Below are 24,042 nucleotides of genomic sequence, written 5' to 3'. Positions count from 1 at the left end.
CACGTGTTTTATTGTTTGGTAAACTACTCTTTTCTCGTGCGCCCATTTTTCCTATTCCACTCCGGTTGCTCCTAATTTGTCTTTCCCATAGTACAAATCATGAGGTCCCGCACACCCTCGATGGTCGGCAGCAGCTGCCCCTGAGGCAGACACGCATTTTCCTCGTGGCAGGGCCCTATAACTAGCCCCCAAAGGTTTGCTGCTGGAGCAAGCACGCATTCTCTCGTGCACTGGCAGATGCTCGTCTTGCTCACTGGAGCAGTCACCAGTGAGAGAGATGGCGACGCTGACTGTTGAGGACGTGCTGCGGGTGAATGGCAGTCGCCGGTTCGCCGTCGCGCTGGCCGCCGCCTCCCCCTTCGGCTCTCTCGCCGACGCGCTACTCGCCGCCCGCCGCATCTGGCGCAACGAGGTACGTATGCCCAGGCATCCCCTCTGCACGTATCAATTCCTCTCACCTTCCCATACGAAGCAAACTGATCCTTCCATTCATGCGATCGGGAACGAACGAACAAATCAAGGTGGACGTGCCTGGATGGCTGGAGGCCTTCGCCGCCAACCCGCCCCTCGGCACCACCTCCCTCTCCATCTCCAAGTCAGTTTCCTTACCTCTTCGTCTGCCATTTCTTCGCTTCTTGCTGTCACTCATGGTCAGTCAGTCACTGCAGATGGAGCAAGGAGGAGCAATCAGTTGCGCGTTCCACGGCGACTCATTCGACTGCACAGGTCGCCGCGTTCCTTCTTTAAACCTGTTATGTGATTCATCTGACCTGATCGATTTGTGGACTCAATTAGCTTTGCCTTCTTCAAACTGTTTGTTGCAGGACTTGTCCGAATGGAATGCCAAATACAGGGACAAGTTTGGGTTTGTCTTTCTGATATGCGCAACTGGGAGGACCGCCCCCGAGGTCTTAGCTGAGCTCAAGGTCTGCATATATCCAAACTAAATTCCAGTTATGTATGATTTTTGTAATAGTTTTTTCAATTACCATCTCCTGCGCCGGCTATTTTTACGCTAAGATTTATAGGCACGTTTTAGTTTTATGTTTCTTCCTGCATTTAATTGGTTTAGTTTTTTGGGATTTTCATTTCAGCTTTTCTTTATGTTTCTTTATGTCATGCATAACTATAGTTGCCCGCACACAGGGGTGCAACTATATAGTTGCTAGTTCATGGACCATGCGCAACTGCAGTTGCATGCTCCATCAATCATGCACATATCTTTTTAAAAGGAAATCCAATCAAAAACGTGGGTTAAGGAAAAGCAAAAGTGAAAGAAGACAAAAATGAAAATGCAACAACAACTGTTATCATGCCTGCCTGTTCGGGTCATCGAATCTCAATAATTCATGGAACAGTAATTAGATTTTTGTTTGCTCTACAGTCTGTTATTACTTAGGTCATGTGGTATCGTGATCGTGATCCGTGGAATACCGCGGGTCATGTCCTAATAATGGAACAGTGGTTGTTTTCTCAATGACAATAGTGATCCTTTTTGCAAGTTTTGTGTCTAAACTAAATTCTCTACCTTTGGATTTTGATATCACTGGGGGTATTTAATATCGAGTTCAGCCCTGATATGGCGCATGGCGCTACAAAAATCATATTACTAGAAAGCTTTGATACGACGATTCCCTTTCTATCTATGTAAATAATTGTTCTCAAGTGTGTCTTATCATCCTGCTTCTCTTTCCAGAGGCGTTATGCAAATAGGCTGATTGTTGAACTTGAGATTGCGGCAGCGGAAGAATTGAAGATAACTGAACTGCGTCTTGCAAAACTTTTCTCGCCAGAGACTGCAGCTCCCCGACTTCAGTTATTAGCCAACCAGTAAAAACATCAGGTATTGGATAAACTATATATGTTGACACATTTTCCACTACTAGTTTGAGCCTTTTTTCCTCTACTAGTTTGAGCCTTTTTTCCCTGATGTGTCATATAATCGAAGCTTCAGAGATATTGGTCTCACATGCTCTTGTTTTCTTGAAAATGATAGCCATCGAAACTGTTCTCCCCCTCCACTCCTCAAATTCCCTAACTCTACTCCATGCTATAGTATTTCTAGAGCTCCATACGCCAAATCCTGTTTACATAACATGTTCAGCAACTAGCTCAACTGCAGTCCATACATTGGTGTGCCAACATCCTGATTACACAATAAGCCCAGCCTGACTCACTTGGTGTGCCAAAGAACAGTTAACAAAAATGCAGTGCAGACAAAACTTATTACAGAAATAATACTGGAACAAAATAAGATTTCACACATAACCAAATTTATCACATGTTCAAATATCACACGCAAGAAAAATTCTCACAGTTTCGCCACCAAATGGAATACTGATAGCACACACAATCAAATTTATCATAGTATCAAATATTTCACACAAGAAAATTTCTCACCTCGGTGAAAAATGTATCTTTTGAATTTGACACTTCTTCGTCACAATGAGGCATCGACTGCATTGCTTCATATTCTCTAGTGCCTTTAGAAGACAGTTGCATAATGGACAATTGAGAAACCAAGCCATGTATAGAGATCAGCCCCAATACGTTAAGCCAAGTTATTAAAAAAACAAAATTGTTGAAAAAATATTTTTCTCTCTATTTTGACCAAGCCATGTAGCATTCAAATCATTGAGTAGATTGTTTTAGTCAAAAGAACTGTAATATCAGCCGAAGAACTTGCTTGAAGGAAATAATTAAGCAAGAATGCAGTGGCATTATCCAATTTAAACAACTACATGCACCTCACTTCACACATGTAGGTTACTGAATTAAATCAAATAGAATGGCACCAAATAAGTAATGAGCAAGTAGCATGTTTTGCCAGGAGTATGAAGTACAACACCTGGAGAAAGGCATACGACTCAGAACCTTAAACCTGGTCACCCACAAAGGAAATGTGATCGGTTACTTACCCTGCATAAATGATAAGCACCACTTGTGGGTAAAGTAGTGCACACGTGTAGAGTATAATGAAATTTAGCTTTTCACTCCCCGGTCTGGGAAATATCTGCAGTCACACTGGGAAAAGAACCATTAGAGGTTCTAACAACCATGAGGCCCAACGAACGTAGATTTCGGAATATAATTTGATTCCTACAAGATATATGAACATGCATGTACTGTGAACCTTCGTCTCAGTAATACCTATTGCATACATCACTCATGAACTACGATGGACTTGTTGAGTACCTCATGTACTCGCCCTACATAAATTTTCTTCCTTCTAACTACGAGTTGCTTAAGGGATGATAAAAGACCGCAGGAAAGTTGGGGAGTATATCGATGAAGATCCAGATCTATAAGATGGAGTCAAAGGGACTATGGGGACGGCAACTGCGAAGAAGAGCATGGCTAGCAGGCATATGCAACGAGTAATAGTGGTTGGTGTAGCGGCAACCACATTTGAAATAACCAATCATAGCACTATCATGGTACCTTGTTATGTACCATTAGTTTGTTAAGTTTGAACTTGGGAGAATTTTGTGGTATGCAATAATAAGTTTGTATTTGGACCTGATATGTATTTGTTGTTATACTCCAAGGGATATAAGGTCTATGAGATGGCGTATGGTGGGCATTATATCAAATACCGTCACACTACACTATGTAGGGATGTGCTGGGTTGCTGCATTTTGTTACCTGCAAATTCTAGTATTGAGATGGATTTAAGTCTTTGGTTCATGCCTGATACCGCTAGGCCCATTTGTTAATTAGCCATCGTACCAAATGAACATAACTACAATAAATGTATTGGGCCACACCCATAGCCAGATCGAAAAATTCATGAATTTGTGGTACAACCTTGGAATACAAAGGAGCAACATATCACGAGGACACTGGGTGCTCAGGAGATTGAACTACTTGGTGCTCAAGCTCCAAAGTGTATTTTTTGTTACTTTTGCCCTTCTTTGATATATCTTCCTCTTCCTTCAATTTGGCCTCATGCACCCTACTAATTTAAAATTCAAACTTTGCTTCTTCACTTTATTTCTGCATACTATGTAAATCCTTTGGCACCTTCATCCTAGGCTTCTAGCAACACAATTAATCTTTATGTGTGGAGACAAAATAAAGTTACCTAATAGCATGAGAAACATCAACGATGACATACTGTTGCTCGTTTCCCCCTGATATTTTTTCTTTCAAATGTTAATCATCATTTTTGTCATCATGCAAATGTGTGAATAGTCCTTCTTGGGCCGTGAATCCATAACAGTAGCTAGATGATTATGTCTCTCCCTTGTTCTTCAATATAATGATCACATCAGCTACCCTACATGATGACGATGCATATGTTGTAATTTAAGGTGGATTTGTTATTGATGCACAATTGAAAGCAAGTTAGTTCCTCCTTATTTAGTTCACCGAGAAACCAATCCAGCCAGATTATTTTGACACGTCACCGTGGTGGCAACGATGTACTCAACTTCACATGACGACGATCCACCACTTTCTACTTCAGAGACTGCCAACTGATGACACTATTGTCATAGAAGAGCATGGCATCAGTGGCGCTCTGATGAGTGTGAGGAATACCAGCCATGTGTTCTATGTCTTTGTCGCTTTAGCCAACAAGATAGTTGTTCCCGCTTCCCCGGTGTAGTGAAAACCCCAGTTTAGGGTGCCGACAACATAGCACAACACCCTCTTGATCGTCGAGACATGGTTCGTGGTGGGCGGCTTTGTCAAGTGCTAGACCTAACTGTTATCATATCGTGTAACCGTTCCTGATCACTCAAGACGAAAACTATGCACATGTTTTTCGATGATGACAAATCATGTTCTTATGTACTACTACTAGTAGTAAATGGCACGTGCGTTGCACGTTTATGACATGCATGTCGGCAATTCATTTTGAGAGTTAATAATGTACAAAACATGCACCATATATTGTCAAATGTTACGAAAACAATTACGTCAGATGTTCTTAGACTACAATAACCTACCGTGTGTTTCTAGGGGTGCTTCAACATTCATTTAGGGAAAACCATTGTGTTGAGTTTGTTAGCGATACGCACTGGGCGACTCGTCATTGGACAGGTGCAGTGCGGAAGCAAAGGTGGGCGATTGTTTTAAATTTTTCTAGTAGCGGTTTCTGTTGAGGGATCCCCGTTGTTCCTTTGGTTATGTTTATGTTTTTTTTGTTGTATTTGTTTTACATTCCATTTTTGGTGTTATTTTAAGTTTTTATCTGACACTTTTTGTCTTATTTTCTATTAATTTTTATTTCCCCCTCTTACGTTTTTTTGTTTTGTTTTTGAACAAATAAACTTTCGTAACTCTACACGATGAACATTTTTAGTTTTCTTGTTTCTTATATATATACTAGTGACTGTTTTATAAACAGTCACGATTTATTTTTTTAAACGAAATATGTACGTGGCAACCGGAATCGTTTTTGCAAAAATGCCACATCTTTCGTCCAAATCGCTCGAGCTCGCCATCTTTCCCAGCGCACTATCCAACCACCGGCACCCACGTGTTGTCCCTGCCCCTTCCCCGCCCCCGTATCCGGCCGAACCACCGCCTCCTTCCCCTGGATCCGCCCGGAACAGATGCCGCCACTGCCTGCTGCCACCAAGCATCGACGTGCGACCCCGCCGCCTACCTTTGGCACGCCGCCATGCCTCCCCTGCCACCTAGGCTGCCCCCGGCCTCGCCTAGCTCCTCTTCCGGCAACGACCCCCTGCCACACGCGCCGCCCCCGTCCCGACAACAAAACCGCGAAATCCTGCCAACCACCGCTTCCTGAACCGCCCCGCGCTTCATCCGGGTAACCGCCTCCTCTCCACCACGTCCTGCTCGCCTCCCAACCAACCACTGCCTCCCCATTGATGACCCACAAGTATAGGGGATCTATCGTAGTCCTTTCGATAAGTAAGAGTGACGAACCCAACGAGGAGCAGAAGGAAATGATAAGTGGTTTTTAGCAAGGTTTTCTCTGCAGGTACTGAAACAAGTGGTAACAGATAGTTTTGTGATAAGATAACAAAAGTAAATAAGGTGCAGCAAGGTGGCCCAATCCTTTTTGTAGCAAATGACAAGCCTGGACAAATTATTATATAGAGAAAAGCGCTCCCGAGGACACATGGGAATATCATCAAGCTAGTTTTCATCACGCTCATATGATTCGCGTTCGGTACTTTGATAATTTGGTATGTGGGTGGACCGGTGCTTGGGTACTATCTTACTTGGACAAGCATCCCACTTATGATTAACCTCTATTGCAAGCATCCGCAACTACAACAAAAGTATTAAGGTAAACCTAACCATAGCATGAAACATATGGATCCAAATCTTCCCCTTACGAAGCAACGCATAAACTAGGGTTTAAGCTTCTGTCACTCTAGCAACCCATCATCTACTTATTACTTCCCAATGCCTTCCTCTAGGCCAAATAATGGTGAAGTGTCATGTAGTCGACGTTCACATAACACCACTAGAGGAGAGACAACATACATCTCATCAAAATATCGAACGAATACCAAATTCACATGACTACTAATAGCAAGACTTCTCCCATGTCCTCAGGAACAAACGTAACTACTCACAAAGCATAAACATGTTCATAATCAGAGGGGTATAAGTATGCATATAGGATCTGAACATATGATCTTCCACCAATTAAACCAACTAGCATCAACTACAAGGAGTAATTAACACTACTAGAAACCTACTAGCACCAATCCCGGACTTGGAGGCAAGAATTGGATACAAGAGATGAACTAGGGTTTTGAGAGGAGATGGTGCTGATGAAGATGTTGATGGAGATTGCCCTCTCTTGATGAGAGGATTGTTCGTGATGACGATGGCGATGATTTCCCCCTCCGGGAGGGAAGTTTCCTTGGTAGAACAGCTTCGCCAGAGCCCTAGATTGGTCCCGCCAAGGTTCCGCCTCGTGGCGGCAGAGTTTCGTCCAAGAAGATGGCTTCTTATTTTTTTCCCATCGAAAGACTTCATATAGCAGAAGATGGCCACCGGAGGGCCACCAGGGGGCCCACGAGGTAGGGGGGCATGCCCATGGGGGTAGGGCGTGCCCCCACCCTCGTGGGCAGGGTGTGGCCCCCCTGGTGAATCTCTTCTGCTGAATATTTTTTATATATTCTGAAAATGTCTTCCATGAAGTTTCAGGACTTTTGGAGCTGTGCAGAATAGGTCTCTAATATTTGCTCCTTTTCCAGCCTAGAATCCCAGCTGCCGGCATTCTCCCTCTTCATGTAAACCTTGTAAAATAAGAGAGAATAGGCATAAGTATTGTGACATAATGTGTAATAACAACCCATAATGCAATAAATATCGATATAAAAGCATGATGCAAAATGGGCATATCAACTCCCCCAAGCTTAGACCTCGCTTGTCCTCAAGCGAAAAGCCGAAATCGAGAAATATGTCCACATGTTTAGAGATATAGAGGTGCCGATAAATATAAAATACGGACATGAGGGCATCATGGTCATTCTTAGAACAACAACTTATATAATTCTTGTCATATGATTTCTTATGCTAGAGTAATAATTCAATCACAATTTCAAGTATGAATCGTAAACTCATTGAAAACTAACAAACTGTAATCTCAGTCATTGGAGCAATTGCAATTTATCATAACATAGGAAAGAGTCAACATAAGAGCTTTTCAGCAAGTCCACATACTCAACTATCATATAGTCTTTCACAATTGCTGACACTCACGCAATACTTATGGGTATGGAGTTTTAATCGAACACAGAGAAAGATAGGGGCTTATAGTTTTGCCTCCCAAAGTTTTAGCTCAAGGGTAATGTCAACGGTAATAGTTCATGAAAACTCACATCCAATTAGCCATATATACCAGGATCTTTCCAACATACTGTGCTTGCAAAAGGATAAAATGTAAAAAGGAAGGGTGAAGATCACCATGACTCTTATGCAATGTAGGAGATAAAAGTAAAAGATAAGCCCTTCGTAGAGGGAAGCAGAGGTTGTCATGCGCTTTTATGGTTGGATGCACAAAATCTTAATGCGAAAGAATGTCACTTTATATTGCCACTTGTGATATTGACCTTTATTATGCAGTCTGTCGCTTTTATTTCTTCCATATCACACGATCGTATAAAGTTTATTTTCTCCCACACTAATAAGTCATACATATTTAAAGAGCAATTTTTATTGCTTTGCACCAATGACAACTTACTTGGATGATCTTACTCAATCTATAGGTAGGTATGGTGGACTCTCATGGCAAACAGGTTTAAGGGTATTTGGAAGCACAAGTAGTATCTCTACTTGGTGTGATGAATTTGGCTAGCACGAGGGGGAAAGGCAAGCTCAACCATGTTGGAAGATCAATGATAATATAATTTATCTCAGATGTAAGAAAACATAACCCATTACGTTGTCTTCCTTGTCCAATGTCAACTCTTTTAGCATGCATATTTTAATGAGTGCTCACAATCATAAAAGATGTCCAAGATAGTATATCTATATGTGAAGACCTCTCTTTCTTTAGTACTTCCTATTAATTGCAACGATGACCAAAACTATGTTTGTCAACTCTCAATAATTTTTATTCATCATACTTTTTCTATGTGAGCTCATTACTCTCCATGAGATCCATATGATCTCTTTGTTTCTTTTTATTTCTTTCTCCCGCCTTTTTTTATATTCCCTTAGGATCATGGCAAAAGAATCAAGCCCTTGACTCAACACTAATCTTTATTATATAGCTCACGGACTCGATTACATAGAGGAATTATAAAGCAAAACTCACAACTAGATCATACTAAGAACTTTTATTCTACTAGATCAAGATATTACCAAAAGGATTGAACTAAGAAAAATGGTAAAGATAAAAGTGATGGTGATACGATACCGGGGCACTCCCCCAAGCTTGGCAGTTTCCAAGGGGAGTGCCCATACTAGATACCCAATTCTTCTTTGTTGGTGGAGACAGTGGTGATTTTGTTGATGGCGTAGGCTTGTCGTCCTTCTTCCAAGGCATAGGCTCACCATCATAGAAGGATGACCGAGTCTCCTGAAACCTCAAATCTGCAGCCAAACTCATCCTCTTGAATCTATATTCATACTCACAGTTTTGATTTTGCAAGTCATAGATTTGGGCTTGGAGGTGCTCATTTTTCTCATGAAGCTTGAAGATCGCCTCCCCAATGTCCTTGACGTCCAACTTGTGGTTGTTGGTGAACTCCATGATCATGATGTGATTGGAATCGAGTCCACGCTCCACCACCTCCTGACACTTGAAAACTTCTTGCTCCAATGCCTCGAGCCTTGCCTCCGTGCTTCCGGTCTTCCTTGGTCCCTCAGCATCGCGAATGTGCAACAACCCCTCACGCGTCTCAATGGTTTGAGGGTGTTGCAACACTTCTGCGAGGTAGGAGTTGATGACCTTCTCGAAGAACTGGTGCTTGGGGGCGCTTGAAGATGACACGACGACCTGGATCTGTCAGGAAAACATCTCGAAACAAAAACATGAGATTTTTGCGCGATACGGGAGTCAAAACCTCTGGGAGATTATATAATGAATTTTTACCGACCAAAATACGTGTCGTGTAAGAAAACGGAGTCCGGAGAGCACACGAGGTGCCCACGAGGTAGGGGCGCGCCCTCCACCCTCGTGGGGCCCTCATGTCCTTCCTGGACTGCTTCTTATTTTTCTATTTTTCTAAATATTCCAAAACAGGGAAATATTGCCTTAAAAACTGTTTTGGGGTCGGTTTACTTACCGTACCACATACCTATTCCTTTTCGGAGTCTGAAACGTTCTGGAATTGTCCCTTATGTATTCCTCTGGGGTTACGATTTCAATAACATTGGTTTCAACATTTATGGGATTACCTGAGATATAATGTTTGATTCTTTGACCGTTCACCACCTTCAGATTTGTGCCTTCGAAGTTGTTGATTTTTATGGCACTTGAACGATAGACCTCCTCGATAACATAAGGACCTTCCCATTTAGAGAGAACTTTTCCTGCAAAAAATCTTAAACGACAGTTGTATAGAATACATAATCACCTACATTAAACTCACGCTTTTGTATTCTTTTGTCATGCCATCTTTTGACTTTTTCTTTAAACAACTTGGCATTTTCATAGGCTTGGGTTCCCCATTCATCAAGTGAGCTAATATCAAATAGCCTCTTCTCACCGGCAAGTTTAAAATCATAATTGAGTTCTTTAATGGCCCAATATGCCTTGTGTTCTAGTTCGAGAGGTAAGTTACATGCTTTTCCATAAACCATTTTATACGGAGACATACCCATAGGATTTTTATATGCAGTTCTATAGGCCCATAATGCATCATCAAGTTTCTTGGACCAATTCTTTCTAGATCTATTAACAGTCTTTTGCAAAATTAATATGAGCTCTCTTTTACTCAATCCTACTTGACCACTAGACTGTGGGTGATAAGGAGATGCGATTCTATGATTAAAATCATATTTAGCAAGCATTTTACAGAAAGCACCATGAATAAAATGTGAACCACCATCAGTCATTAAATATCTAGGGACTCCAAATCTTGGAAAAATAACGTCTTTAAGCATTTTAATAAAAGTGTTATGATCAGCACTACTAGTTGGAATAGCTTCTACCCACTTAGTAACATAATCAACAGCAACTAAAATATGTGTATATCCATTAGAGGAAAGAAAGGGTCCCATATAGTCAAAGCCCCAAACATCAAATGGTTCAATTACGAGTGAATAGTTCATAGGCATTTCTTGACGTCTACTAATATTACCAATTCTTTGACATTCATCACAAGATAAGACAAACTTATGGGCATCCTTGAAGAGAGTAGGCCAATAAAAACCAGATTGCAATACCTTATGTGCAGTTCTATCTCCAGCATGGTGTCCTCCATAAGCTTCGGAGTGACACTTGCGTAGGATCTGTCCCTATTCATGCTCAGGTACACAACGTATAATAACACCATCTACTCCTTTATAAAGATGTGGGTCATCCCAAAAGTAATGTCTCAAATCATAGAAGAACTTTTTATTTTGCTGGTATGTGAAACTAGGTGGTATAAACTTAGCAACAATGTAATTAGCATAATCAGCAGACCATGGAGCAGTATGAGAAGCATTTATGACATTTAATTGCTCATCAGGAAAGCTATCATCAATAGGTAGTGGGTCATCAAGCACATTTTCTAACCTAGACAAGTTGTCTGCAACGGGGTTCTCAGCTCCCTTTCTATCAACAATATGTAAGTCAAATTCTTGTAGCAAGTGAACCCATCTAATAAGTCTAGGTTTAGCATCTTTCTTTTCCATGAGATATTTAATAGCAGCATGATCAGTGTGAATAGTTACTTATCACAAGGTCTGAACTTATCACAAGCAAATACAAATGCTAAGAATTCTTTTTCAATGATAGCATAATTTCTTTGAGCATTGTCTAGGGTTTTACTAGCATATTGAATAACATTTAATTTCTTATCAACTCTTTGCCCTAGAATAGCACCTACAGCATAATCACTAGCATCACACATAATTTCAAAGGGTAAATTCCAATCAGGTGGCTGAACAATAGGTGTAGAGATCAATGCTTTCTTAAGAATTTCAAATGCTTCTACACAATCATCATCAAAAACAAATGGTATATCTTTTTGTAATAAATTAGTCAGAGGCCGAGAAATTTTTGAGAAGTCCTTAATGAACCTCCTATAAAATCCGGCATGACCAAGGAAACTTCTTATACCTCTGATGTCCTTGGGACATGGCATCTTCTCAATAGCATCAACCTTGGCTTTATCAACCTCAATACCTCTTTCAGAAACTTTGTGCCCCAAGACAATACCTTCATTAACCATAAAGTGGCACTTTTCCAAATTCAAGACAAGATTAGTTTCTTCACATCTCTGCAAAACTCGATCAAGATTGCTCAAGCAATCATCAAAAGAAGATCCATAGACGGAGAAATCGTCCATGAAAACCTCACAAATCTTTTCACAAAATTCAGAGAATATAGCCATCATGCATCTTTGAAAGGTAGCAGGTGCATTACATAAACCAAAAGGCATACATCTATAAGCAAAAGTACCAAAAGGGCATGTAAAAGTAGTCTTTGATTGATCTTTGGCTGACACAGGTATTTGAGAGAAACCAGAATAACCATCTAGAAATAAAAAATGTGTATGTTTGGATAATCTTTCTAGCATTGATCGATAAAAGGTAAGGGGTAATGATCCTTTTTGGTAGCCTTATTTAATTTGCGGAAATCAATTACCATCCTATAACCTGTAATAATTCTTTGAGGGATCAATTCATCTTTATCATTAGGAACATCAGTAATACCTCCCTTCTTAGGGACACAATGGACAGGACTTACCCACTAACTATCAGCAACGTGATAGATTATACCTGCCTCAGGGAGCTTTAGTATTTCCTTTCTTGCCACTTCTTTCATTTTAGGATTCAGCCGGCGTTGATGATCACGAACTGGTTTAGAATCTTCTTCCAAATTAATTTTATGTTGACATAGAGTGGGACTAATGCCCTTAAGATCATCAAGAGTATACCCAATAGCAGCACGGTGCTTCTTCAGAGTTTTCAATAATCTCTCTTCCTCATGCTCTGAAAGGTTAGCACTAATAATAACAGGATATATCTTTTTCTCATCAAGATAAGCATATTTAAGAGTATCAGGTAACGGTTTAAGCTCAAACACGGGATCACCCTTGGGTGGAGGAGGATCCCCTAGGATTTCAACAGTTTAATTGTTTTTCAGAATGGGTTCCTATTTAAAGAATACTTCATCTATTTCCCTTCTTTCATTCATAAACATATCATTTTCATGGTCTAGCAAATATTGTTCTAAAGGATCACTAGGAGGTACGGCAATAGAAGCAAGACCACTAATTTCATCCTTACTAGGCAATTCTTCTTCACGGTGTTGTCTACTAAATTTAGAGAAATTAAATTCATGAGTCATATCATATAAACCGATAGTAACAACATCCCTTTTGCAATCTATGGTAGCATTAACAGTGTTCAAGAAGGGTCTACCAAATAGAATGGGACAAAAGCTATCTTGTGGGGAAAAAAGAACAAGAAAATCAGCAAGATATTTAGTTTTCCCACACAAGACTTCAACATCTCTAACAATTCCCATTGGTGAAATAGTATCTCTATTGGCAAGTTTAATTGTGACATCAATATCTTCTATCTCAGCAGGTGCAATATCATGCATAATTTCTTTGTATAAGGAATAAGGTATTGCACTAGCACTAGCACCCATATCACATAAGCCATGATAACAATGATCTCCTATTTTAATAGAAATAACAGGCATGCCTACCACGGGTCTGTTTTTATCTTTAGCACAAGGTTTAGCAATTCTAGCAGTCTCATCAAGGAAATGAATAACATGCCCATCAATATTATCAGACAAAAGATCTTTAACAATAGCAATATCAGGTTCAACTTTAATTTGCTCATGAGGTGTATAAGTTTCAATATTGCTTTTACGAACCACAATTGAAGCTTTAGCATGATCCTTTATCCTAATAGGGAAAGGTGGTTTCTCAACATAAGCAGTAGGAACAATAGGATCATTATAAGTGACAATATTTTCTTCAACTCTAATAGGTGCAGCTACTTTTACTTCTATGGGAGGATGATATTTAAACCACTTCTCCTTGGGGAGATCAACATAAGTAGCAAAAGATTCACAGAAAGCAGCTACTATCTCAGAGTCAAGTCCATATTTAGTGCTAAAGTTACAAAAAATATTGGTATCCATAAAAGATTTAACACAATCAAAACTAGGTGTCATACCTGACTCCTTACCTTTGTCGAGGTCCCAATCTTCAGAGTTGCGTCTAATTCTTTCCAATAAATCCCATTTGAATTCAATAGTCTTCATCATAAAAGAGCCAGCACAAGAAGTATCAAGCATGGTGCGATTGTTATCAGAAAGCCGAGCATAAAAATTTTGAATAATCATTTCTCTTGAGAGCTCATGATTGGGGCATGAATATAACATTGATTTAAGCCTCCCCCAAGCTTGAGCGATTCTTTCTCCTTCGCGAGACCAAAAATTATATATATAATTGCGATCACGATGAACAAGATGCATAGGATAAAACTTCTGATGAAATTCCAATTTCAATCGTTTGTAATTCCAAGACCCCATATCATCACATCGCCTATACCATGTAGATGCATCTCCCTTCAAAGATAAAGGGAAGACCTTCTTCTTAACAACATCTCCGGGTACACCTGTAAGCTTAAATAATCCACAAACTTCATCCAGATATATTAGATGATCATCAGGATGTTTTGTTCCATCTCCTAAAAAGGGATTAGCTAGCAGTTTTTCTATCATACTCAAAGGAATTTCAAAGCAGACATTTTCATTTTCAGTAGGTTCAGTAGGTTGAGGAGCAACTCTTTGCTCTACTGATCGGGGTGAAGATACCCCGAACAAGCCCCTCATACTATTACTTTCCATAGTAACAAGTGATAGTAAATTTCAGCACACTATATAAATTTTTCCTTACCAAATTCTACCTACCAAAGGCGCTTCACTCCCCAGCAACGGCGCCAGAAAAGAGTCTTGATGACCCACAAGTATAGGGGATCTATCGTAGTCCTTTCGATAAGTAAGAGTGTCGAACCCAATGAGGAGCAGAAGGAAATGATAAGCAGTTTTCAGCAAGGTATTCTCTGCAGGTACTGAAACAAGTGGTAACAGATAGTTTTGTGATAAGATAATTTGTAACGAGCAACAAGTAACAAAAGTAAATAAGGTGCATCAAGGTGGCCCAATCCTTTTTGTAGCAAAGGACAAGCCTAGAAAAATTCTTATATAGAGAAAAGCGCTCCCGAGGACACATGGGAATATCATCAAGCTAGTTTTCATCACGCTCATATGATTCGCGTTCGGTACTTTGATAATTTGGTATGTGGGTGGACCGGTGCTTGGGTACTGTCTTACTTGGACAAGCATCCCACTTATGATTAACCTCTATTGCAAGCATCCGCAACTACAACAAAAGTATTAAGGTAAACCTAACCATAGCATGAAACATATGGATCCAAATCTTCCCCTTACGAAGCAACGCATAAACTAGGGTTTAAGCTTCTGTCACTCTAGCAACCCATCATCTACTTATTACTTCCCAATGCCTTCCTCTAGGCCCAAATAATGGTGAAGTGTCATGTAGTCGACGTTCACATAACACCACTAGAGGAGAGACAACATACATCTCATCAAAATATCGAACGAATACCAAATTCACATGACTACTAATAGCAAGACTTCTCCCATGTCCTCAGGAACAAACGTAACTACTCACAAAGCATAAACATGTTCATAATCAGAGGGGTATAAGTATGCATATAGGATCTGAACATATGATCTTCCACCAATTAAACCAACTAGCATCAACTACAAGGAGTAATTAACACTACTAGAAACCTACTAGCACCAATCCCGGACTTGGAGGCAAGAATTGGATACAAGAGATGAACTAGGGTTTTGAGAGGAGATGGTGCTGATGAAGATGTTGATGGAGATTGCCCTCTCTTGATGAGAGGATTGTTCGTGATGACGATGGCGATGATTTCCCCCTCCGGGAGGGAAGTTTCCTTGGTAGAACAGCTTCGCCAGAGCCCTAGATTGGTCCCGCCAAGGTTCCGCCTCGTGGCGGCAGAGTTTCGTCCAAGAAGATGGCTTCTTATTTTTTTCCCATCGAAAGACTTCATATAGCAGAAGATGGCCACCGGAGGGCCACCAGGGGGCCCACGAGGTAGGGGGGCATGCCCATGGGGGTAGGGCGTGCCCCCACCCTCGTGGGCAGGGTGTGGCCCCCCTGGTGAATCTCTTCCGCTGAATATTTTTTATATATTCTGAAAATGTCTTCCATGAAGTTTCAGGACTTTTGGAGCTGTGCAGAATAGGTCTCTAATATTTGCTCCTTTTCCAGCCTAGAATCCCAGCTGCCGGCATTCTCCCTCTTCATGTAAACCTTGTAAAATAAGAGAGAATAGGCATAAGTATTGTGACATAATGTGTAATAACAACCCATAATGCAATAAATATCGATATAAAAGCATGATGCAAAATGGGCATATCAACTCCCCCAAGCTTAGACCTCGCTTGTCCTCAAGCGAAAAGCCGAAATCGAGAAATATGTCCACATGTTTAGAGATATAGAGGTGCCGATAAATATAAAATACGGACATGAGGGCATCATGGTCATTCTTAGAACAACAACTTATATAATTCTTGTCATATGATTTCTTATGCTAGAGTAATAATTCAATCACAATTTCAAGTATGAATCGTAAACTCATTGAAAACTAACAAACTGTAATCTCAGTCATTGGAGCAATTGCAATTTATCATAACATAGGAAAGAGTCAACATAAGAGCTTTTCAGCAAGTCCACATACTCAACTATCATATAGTCTTTCACAATTGCTGACACTCACGCAATACTTATGGGTATGGAGTTTTAATCGAACACAGAGAAAGATAGGGGCTTATAGTTTTGCCTCCCAAAGTTTTACCTCAAGGGTAATGTCAACGGTAATAGTTCATGAAAACTCACATCCAATTAGCCATATATACCAGGATCTTTCCAACATACTGTGCTTGCAAAAGGATAAAATGTAAAAAGGAAGGGTGAAGATCACCATGACTCTTATGCAATGTAGGAGATAAAAGTAAAAGATAAGCCCTTCGTAGAGGGAAGCAGAGGTTGTCATGCGCTTTTATGGCAATCTACTAGCACCAATCCCGAACTTGGAGACAAGAATTGGATACAAGAGATGAACTAGGGTTTTGAGAGGAGATGGTGCTGATAAAGATGTTGATGGAGATTGCCCTCTCCCGATGAGAGGATCGTTGGTGATGACGATGGCAATGATTTCCCCCTCCGGGAGGGAAGTTTCCCCGACAGAACAGCTCCGCGAGAGCCCTAGATTGGTTCCCCAAGGTTCCGCCTTGTGGCGGCGGAGTTTCGTCCGAGAAGATGGCTTCTTATTTTTTTCCCATCGAAAGACTTCATATAGTAGAAGATGGCCACCGGAGGGCCACCGGGGAGGCCACGAAGTAGGTGGCGCGCCCGGGGGGTAGGGCGCGCCCCCACCCTCATGGGCAGGGTGTGCCCCCCTGGTGAATCACTTCCGCTGAGTATTTTTTATATATTCTGAAAACGTCTTCCATGAAGTTTCAGGACTTTGGGAGCTGTGCAAAATAGGTCTCTAATATTTGCTCCTTTTCCAGCCCAGAATCCCAGCTGCCGGCATTCTCCCTCTTCATGTAAACCTTGTAAAATAAGAGAGAATAGGCATAAGTATTGTGACATAATGTGTAATAACAGCCCATAATGCAATAAATATCGATATAAAAGCATGATGCAAAATGGACGTATCACCCATCCCTTCGGCTTATCTGCAGCTGGGGAAGGTCTCGACCTGGAGCTGGAGGAGGTCTCGACCTACACCTGGTCGCGCGTGCCGCTGCCGCGAGGTCCACCACCTATAGTCGGTGCTACGACAACCACCCACCCGCCGCGCCGGCCAGCCCACACCAGTACCGCTTGCATCCTGCCGACCCTCCGGCCCCCAGCGAGCCGCTGCCCCTCCCTCTCCCGGGTCCACCAGCCCCGGCGACGCACGGCGCCGCCCACCAACCAGGATCCCGCTGCTTCAACTTGTTTTCAACAGGAGGTACGTACTCTTCCGCTAATCGATTGATTGATTCTTTGCGTCCGTCGGTTCGGCTGATTCCTAGATCGATCCATGTGCTCTCTGTCTCCCAGACTAATTGGTGTTCTTGCAGCTGTAGTGCTGGCCGGCTCTGCTCCCGCGAGACTGCACTCAATCACGGCAGCTCCAGCTGAACTTCAGGTAGCAACTAAAATCAGAGGAGATAGTAGTATTTTGGTTCTGGGCAACACATGCCTTTTCTTTTTTAGTACAACGAATGCCTTACTTTTCTTTCCAACGAATGCTAGTTTTTTGGCAAGCTAGCTAGCGTGCTGCTAGTTAGCAAATTCCACGTCCGTGCTCCTTCATGGAACTGCTATCTGCCGCTATAATTCTCATGGAATTTGCTCCTAACCTTTCTTTTTTGGTAAGAAAAAAAAAGTAGTTTCGAAAAGAACGATATTTTGTCGGGTAGGTATCTCTCTCACTTGCAGTAAACTGCTCCTTGAAAATGTTCCCTATACTGATTTTGATAACTTAGGTACCATCACCGCAGTAATTTTGACCCTAAAAAATTTTGCTAGAAAATATAACCCTGGTAATTTTTTCTGTAAATAGTTGGTAATATATGCACAATGGACTAGATAACTTACACACAAACACCACAATAATTTTGAGTCACGACTAAAAAACATTGAAAACATACCTTCGATAATTTTTGTGTAAATAGCATGCTAATATACGCACCATAGATTTGATAACTTATGTCTGAAATACCACAATAACTTTTTGTTCAATGAATTTTTTTTGTTGTAAACATACAATGGTAAATTTTGTGTACATAGCATGGTATTTTAAGCATTGCGGACCTGTTAAACTGCCTACAAAAACCATGATAAGTTTTCGACCCCGGATTTTTTTGTTCAAACATACCCCCACCAATTTAAAAAAAACATGGTAGTATAAGCAGCTCATAACCGATAACTTACATACAAACACCATGATAACTTTTGCCCTATGAAATAATTGTTAGAAAATATACTCTTGCTAACTTATTTGTACATAGTATGGTAATATATGCCTCACAGACCTAATAACTTACGTCCAAACACCTCGGTAATTTTAACTAGGATAATAATCATTGCAAATTACCCTTGACAGCTTCTGGGCAAATAACACGGTAATGTACGTCCAAACACCGTGGTAATTTTGGATAGGGAAATGTTTTAGAGAATACTCGCGGTAATTTCTATGTCAATAGCATGGTAATTTAGGCCTTGCAGACAGAATAATTTACTTAGAAACACTGCAATAATTTTGACTAGGTGAAAATTTATTGAGAAAATAATTCCCATTAATTTTTATGTAAATATAATGGTAATTCACGCACCGCAAACATAATAATTTACGAACAATCACCGTGCTAAATTTTGACTTTGAGAAAAAGATCTTGAAACATACCCCGATAAATTGTCACTACAAGAAATATGTCAACTTATGACCTTCTATCAGTGACCCTCGAAGAATTGGTCATAAATTTATGACCATTTTAGACCAATTGGTGAAAAGCTGTTCAGGGGGCTCCAAACCCTAAACCATTGCGACCATTTTGGTCAGAAAGGTCGTAATTTCCTTACACGAAATGGTCACAAAGCAAACAGTGCTAGTCCGCTGCCTTATTTCTAGTTGTTAACGACCAATATAGATGGTCATAGCCTTGTAGATTGTGGTGGGTTGTGATGACTAGGAGCCATCTCATCAGTTTTGCCTATGTGTCATGTCCATGTGGCAGTTTTTGCCCTAGGTTGTGAAGCAACCTATATTTCTATCATTCCCAAAATTCCCAAAAAAATCTCATAAATTCTTTGGGGCATATCTTCATCAAATATGTAAAAATCCTTCCTTGCCTAGTTCAAAACTAATTCAACAATATTCATTTTCCTATTATGTTCACAACAACACTTTATGAAGGAAGTGCTATTTATATATTCTTGATTGCCCTCGGAATTTTTGGGCACTCTTTCCTATCCAAATCATTACCGCATGACAAAATTCAGCTCCATTTGCCTAGCAAATCTTCCTCGGCAAATTTCCAAAGTTTTTGTCCACCTAGAAGCATTGTGAAGGAAGTACCTTTTTATATCTCTAAATGACATGAAATTTATACAGTTCCTTCATATGCCCAAATTATCACCCTCCTCCAAATTGCAGCTCAGTCAAATCATCTATGTGAGCCCAGGTTCAATTTATATTTTATGGCCAAATTGGCACGTTGCAAAGCAAGTGTTATATAGACCCCTCCTATTACCCTCAAACTTTTCGGGCACTCTTCCATACCCAAATCATTGCCACATGATAATATTCAGCTCAATTTTCCTAGTAAATCTTTCTCAGGAAATTTCCAAAGTTTCTACCTCGAGAGAAGCTTTGTGAAGTAAGTACTAGCTAGGCTTACCCAAATGATCTGAAAATTTACCAGCGCATGACCATACCTATGTAACTTACCTACACCAATTTTTAGCTCATTTCATTCATCCAATCTCTCTCACTAGTTTTCCCAAGTTTTTGTCCATAGAAGAGCATTGTGAAGGAAGTACTACTTTGGCATGTCAAAATGATATCAATTTTCTATGATGCTTTCCTATGCCCAAATAACCATCCTCCATCAAATTTCAGCTCAATCCATTCATTATTTTGAGCCCAGCTTCAACATTCATATTTTTGTCCAGTGTGGTACTTTGCAAAGCAAGTACCACCTAGGATCCTCCTTTTGAGCTGAAAATTTGTGAATACATTCTCCTTAGTATATGATCATCCTCGGCCAAAACTCACGCCCATTGGCCATGTGCATTTCCCGTATCGCTAATCAAACACTTGGCTGCTTATTCATGTTTGAGCATCGATCGGTCTCCTCGTGAGAATCTTATGTTGTGATTTTCTTCCTAGTACCTACCTGGGGAGTGCCCAACCCACTAGACATGCCTAGGCCGCCCAGAACACATGGCAACGCCACGGCCACGCGGTGACCACGCAACGGGCATGCGAGTTTACGCGCTCTAGAGTTGGGGGCCTCGGCCACCACCCAAACCTCGACGTATCGCCACCAAACCATGTATTTATGATTAAATAGGTACTTATGTAACTAGAAATGATTTTTGGAAAAAATAAATAGCAAACTATGAGGCAGCTGCAGTTCAAATTTGACCCGCTTCCTACTGAATCGGCGGGAATTTGTCTTTTTCACCAGAGGTGGATCAAAAATTTTGACACCCAACCATTTTGTCAATTGTGCATTAAATATGGCCTAGTATTTTATAAAATTGATTAGGTCTAATTTTGCAACAAATATATGGTAGGTCCTTCACAAAAAAAACTCATTTCAGGCACTCGGAAAATGGAAAATGGTTTTTTCGTCCAAAGAAAATGAAAACTTCCTTAGGCAACATTGTTTGCCATTTCAATATGCACCCTTGTGCACAATATGAGATCATTTGAACAAACTATGCCATGAATGTGGCCATAAGATTGATCATTTGGCTTGAAAGCCATGAATCTTCACACTTGATAGCTCATTTCTGAGAACACTTTTTTAAAATAATTACTGTATTACAATTTTATTATTTTTCCTGGAAACCTGTTCACATATAATTACACAAATGTGAAGGTTTTCCAATTTTTTGATTTTTTTGAATTTTTTATGCCCGTTTCAAAATGCGGTCAAAACGGCGGGCTTGACCGTTCCTAGCTAGTGGTTGAATATTGGAATTTTTTGGTGTTTCTCTGATTAAATAGATACTTATGTACCTAGAAATGATTTTTGGAAAAAATAAATAGCAAACTATGAGGCAGCTGCAGTTCAAATTTGACCCGCTTCCAACTGAATCGGCGGGAATTTGTCTTTTTCACCAGAGGTGGATCAAAACTTTTGACACCCAACCATTTTGTCAATTGTGCATTAAATATGTCCTAGTATTTTATAAAAATGATTTGGTACAATTTTGCAACAAATATATGGTAGGTCCTTCACAAAAAAAACCTCATTTCGGGCACTCGAAAAATGGAAAATGAATTTTCCGTGCAAAGAAAATGAAAACTCCCTTTGGCAACATTATTTGGAATTCCAAGATGCACCCTTGTGCACAATATGAGATCATTTGAACAAACTATGCCATGAATGTGGCCATAAGATTGATCGTTTGGGTTGAAATACATGAATCTTCACACATGATAGCTCATTTCTGAGAACACTTTTTTAAAATAATTACTGTATTACAATTTTATTATTTTTCCTGGAAACTTGGTCACATATAATGACACAATGCGAAGGTTTTCCAATTTTTTGATTTTTTTGAATTTTTTTATGCCCGTTTCAAAATGCGGTCAAAACGGCGGGCTTGACCGTTCCTAGCTAGTGGTTGAATCTTGGAATTTTTTGGTGTTTCTCTGATTAAATAGATACTTATGTACCTAGAAATGATTTTTGGAAAAATAAGAGCAAACTATGAGGCAGCTACAGTTCAAATTTGACCCGTTTCCACTGAATCGACGGCAATTTGTCTTTTTCACCAGAGGTGGATCAAAACTTTTTTCACCCAACCATTTGGTCAATTGTGCATTATATATGTCCTAGTATTTTATAAAATTGATTTGGTCCATTTTTGCAACAAATATTTGGTAGGTCCTTCACAAAAAACCCTCATTTCGGGCACTCGAAAAATGGAAAATGAATTTTCCGTGCAAAGAAAATGAAAACTCCCTTTGGCAACATTATTTGGAATTCCAAGATGCACCCTTGTGCACAATATGAGATCATTTGAACAAACTATGCCATGAATGTGGCCATAAGATTGATCGTTTGGGTTGAAATACATGAATCTTCACACATGATAGCTCATTTCTGAGAACACTTTTTTAAAATAATTACCGTATTACAAGTTTATTATTTTTCCTCGAAACTTGGTCACATATAATGACACAATGCGAAGGTTTTCCAATTTTTTGATATTTTTTGAATTTTTTATGCCCGTTTCAAAATGCGGTCAAAACGGCGGGCTTGACCGTTCCTAGCTAGTGGTTGAATATTGGAATTTTTTTGGTGTTTCTCTGATTAAATAGATACTTATGTACCTAGAAATGATTTTTGGAAAAAATAAATAGCAAACTATGAGGCAGCTGCAGTTCAAATTTGACCCGCTTCCAACTGAATCGGCGGGAATTTGTCTTTTTCACCAGAGGTGGATCAAAACTTTTGACACCCAACCATTTGGTCAATTGTGCATTAAATATGGCCTAGTATTTTAGAAAATTGATTTGGTATAATTTTGCAACAAATATATAGTATGTCCTTCACAAAAAAACTCATTTTGGACACTTTAAAAATGGAAAATGATTTAAAAAAACTAATTTCTCCTAACTCTTTTAAAAGATATTTGTCTTATTTCGATTTGTCATTATTCCTGAAAACTAAGGTCAAATTTGATGAAACATGAGAAGATATTTTATTTTTATTTTTATTTTTCAGATCATAAAATAGCCAATATGATTTAGCACCTTACTTTTAGTCGATTACGACCAATTTAGATGGTCAAAAAATGTAGTACTGGTATACTGCGTTTTGATTGGTCCAGGAGCATCTCACGCGGATCTTGCCTAATCACCGTCGGATGCTCCTGGATCCAACGGCCCGCCTGTCTCACCCACGTCGCCCAACCCACAACCCGCACTCCCTCCCACGCACCCAACCGCACCCAAACCCCTCCTGCCCACTCGCCTCTCTCTCTCGAACCCTAGCGCTCCACTCCTCCCTGGCCGCCGCCACCTCCGGCGCCCTCTATCCGGCGAGATCCATATGGATCGATCCCCTCCAATCTGCACCACCTCCGGCGCCCTCTGTCCGGTGAGATTCATATGGATCGATCCCCTCCAACCCTCCAACCCACGACTCCTCCTCCTCTCCTCCTCTCTGGATCTCTGGATTGACCCAACCGCTTCTCCCCCAATCCCGGCCTCCTCCATGCCGAGCCGAGAGACACTTCCCACTTCCAGCTGAAACCCTAGCCTGAGACCCCTTCCTCCTCGATGGCCAACCCCTCCATGGCGACCGGCGACAGGGTGCCCTTGGCGGAGGGGGTCCGTGCCGTCGGAGCCCAGATCCGCAACCGCATCCGCGTGGCGCCCATCGACCGCGTGGCTGCGGCCCTGGCGACGCGATGGTAGCGTCGGCCCTAGCGGCGTTGGAGGCGGCGAGCCAGTCCCTGAGAAACCGCGAGATCCTCGGCGCCGCGGGCACCACCATGGCGGCGCTAAGCACCACCGATGCCGATGGGGTCCAACGAGGCGGACAAGCCGCTGCGGCGGATCGGTGCGTCGTTCGAG

At 40.9% G+C, this 24,042-nt stretch overlaps 1 protein-coding gene across 1 annotated transcript; it reads left to right on the top strand.

Moving 5' to 3' along the window:
• The first annotated feature begins 223 nt into the window (after positions 1-223).
• On the top strand, positions 224-3,634 carry LOC123182500 (uric acid degradation bifunctional protein TTL). Its single transcript, XM_044595093.1, has 6 exons — positions 224-412; positions 522-595; positions 669-726; positions 825-926; positions 1,697-1,843; positions 3,250-3,634. Exons 1-5 carry the CDS (start codon positions 278-280, stop codon positions 1,832-1,834), a joined length of 507 nt encoding a protein of 168 aa, XP_044451028.1. The 5' UTR covers positions 224-277; the 3' UTR covers positions 1,835-1,843; positions 3,250-3,634.
• The last annotated feature ends 20,408 nt before the right edge of the window (positions 3,635-24,042 follow it).

Source organism: Triticum aestivum, chromosome 1A, assembly GCF_018294505.1.
Source record: "Triticum aestivum cultivar Chinese Spring chromosome 1A, IWGSC CS RefSeq v2.1, whole genome shotgun sequence".
Taxonomy (NCBI): Eukaryota; Viridiplantae; Streptophyta; class Magnoliopsida; order Poales; family Poaceae; genus Triticum; species Triticum aestivum.
The sequence above is the reverse complement of the archived record's forward strand: the minus strand, read 5'-3'. Positions and strand labels throughout refer to the sequence as shown.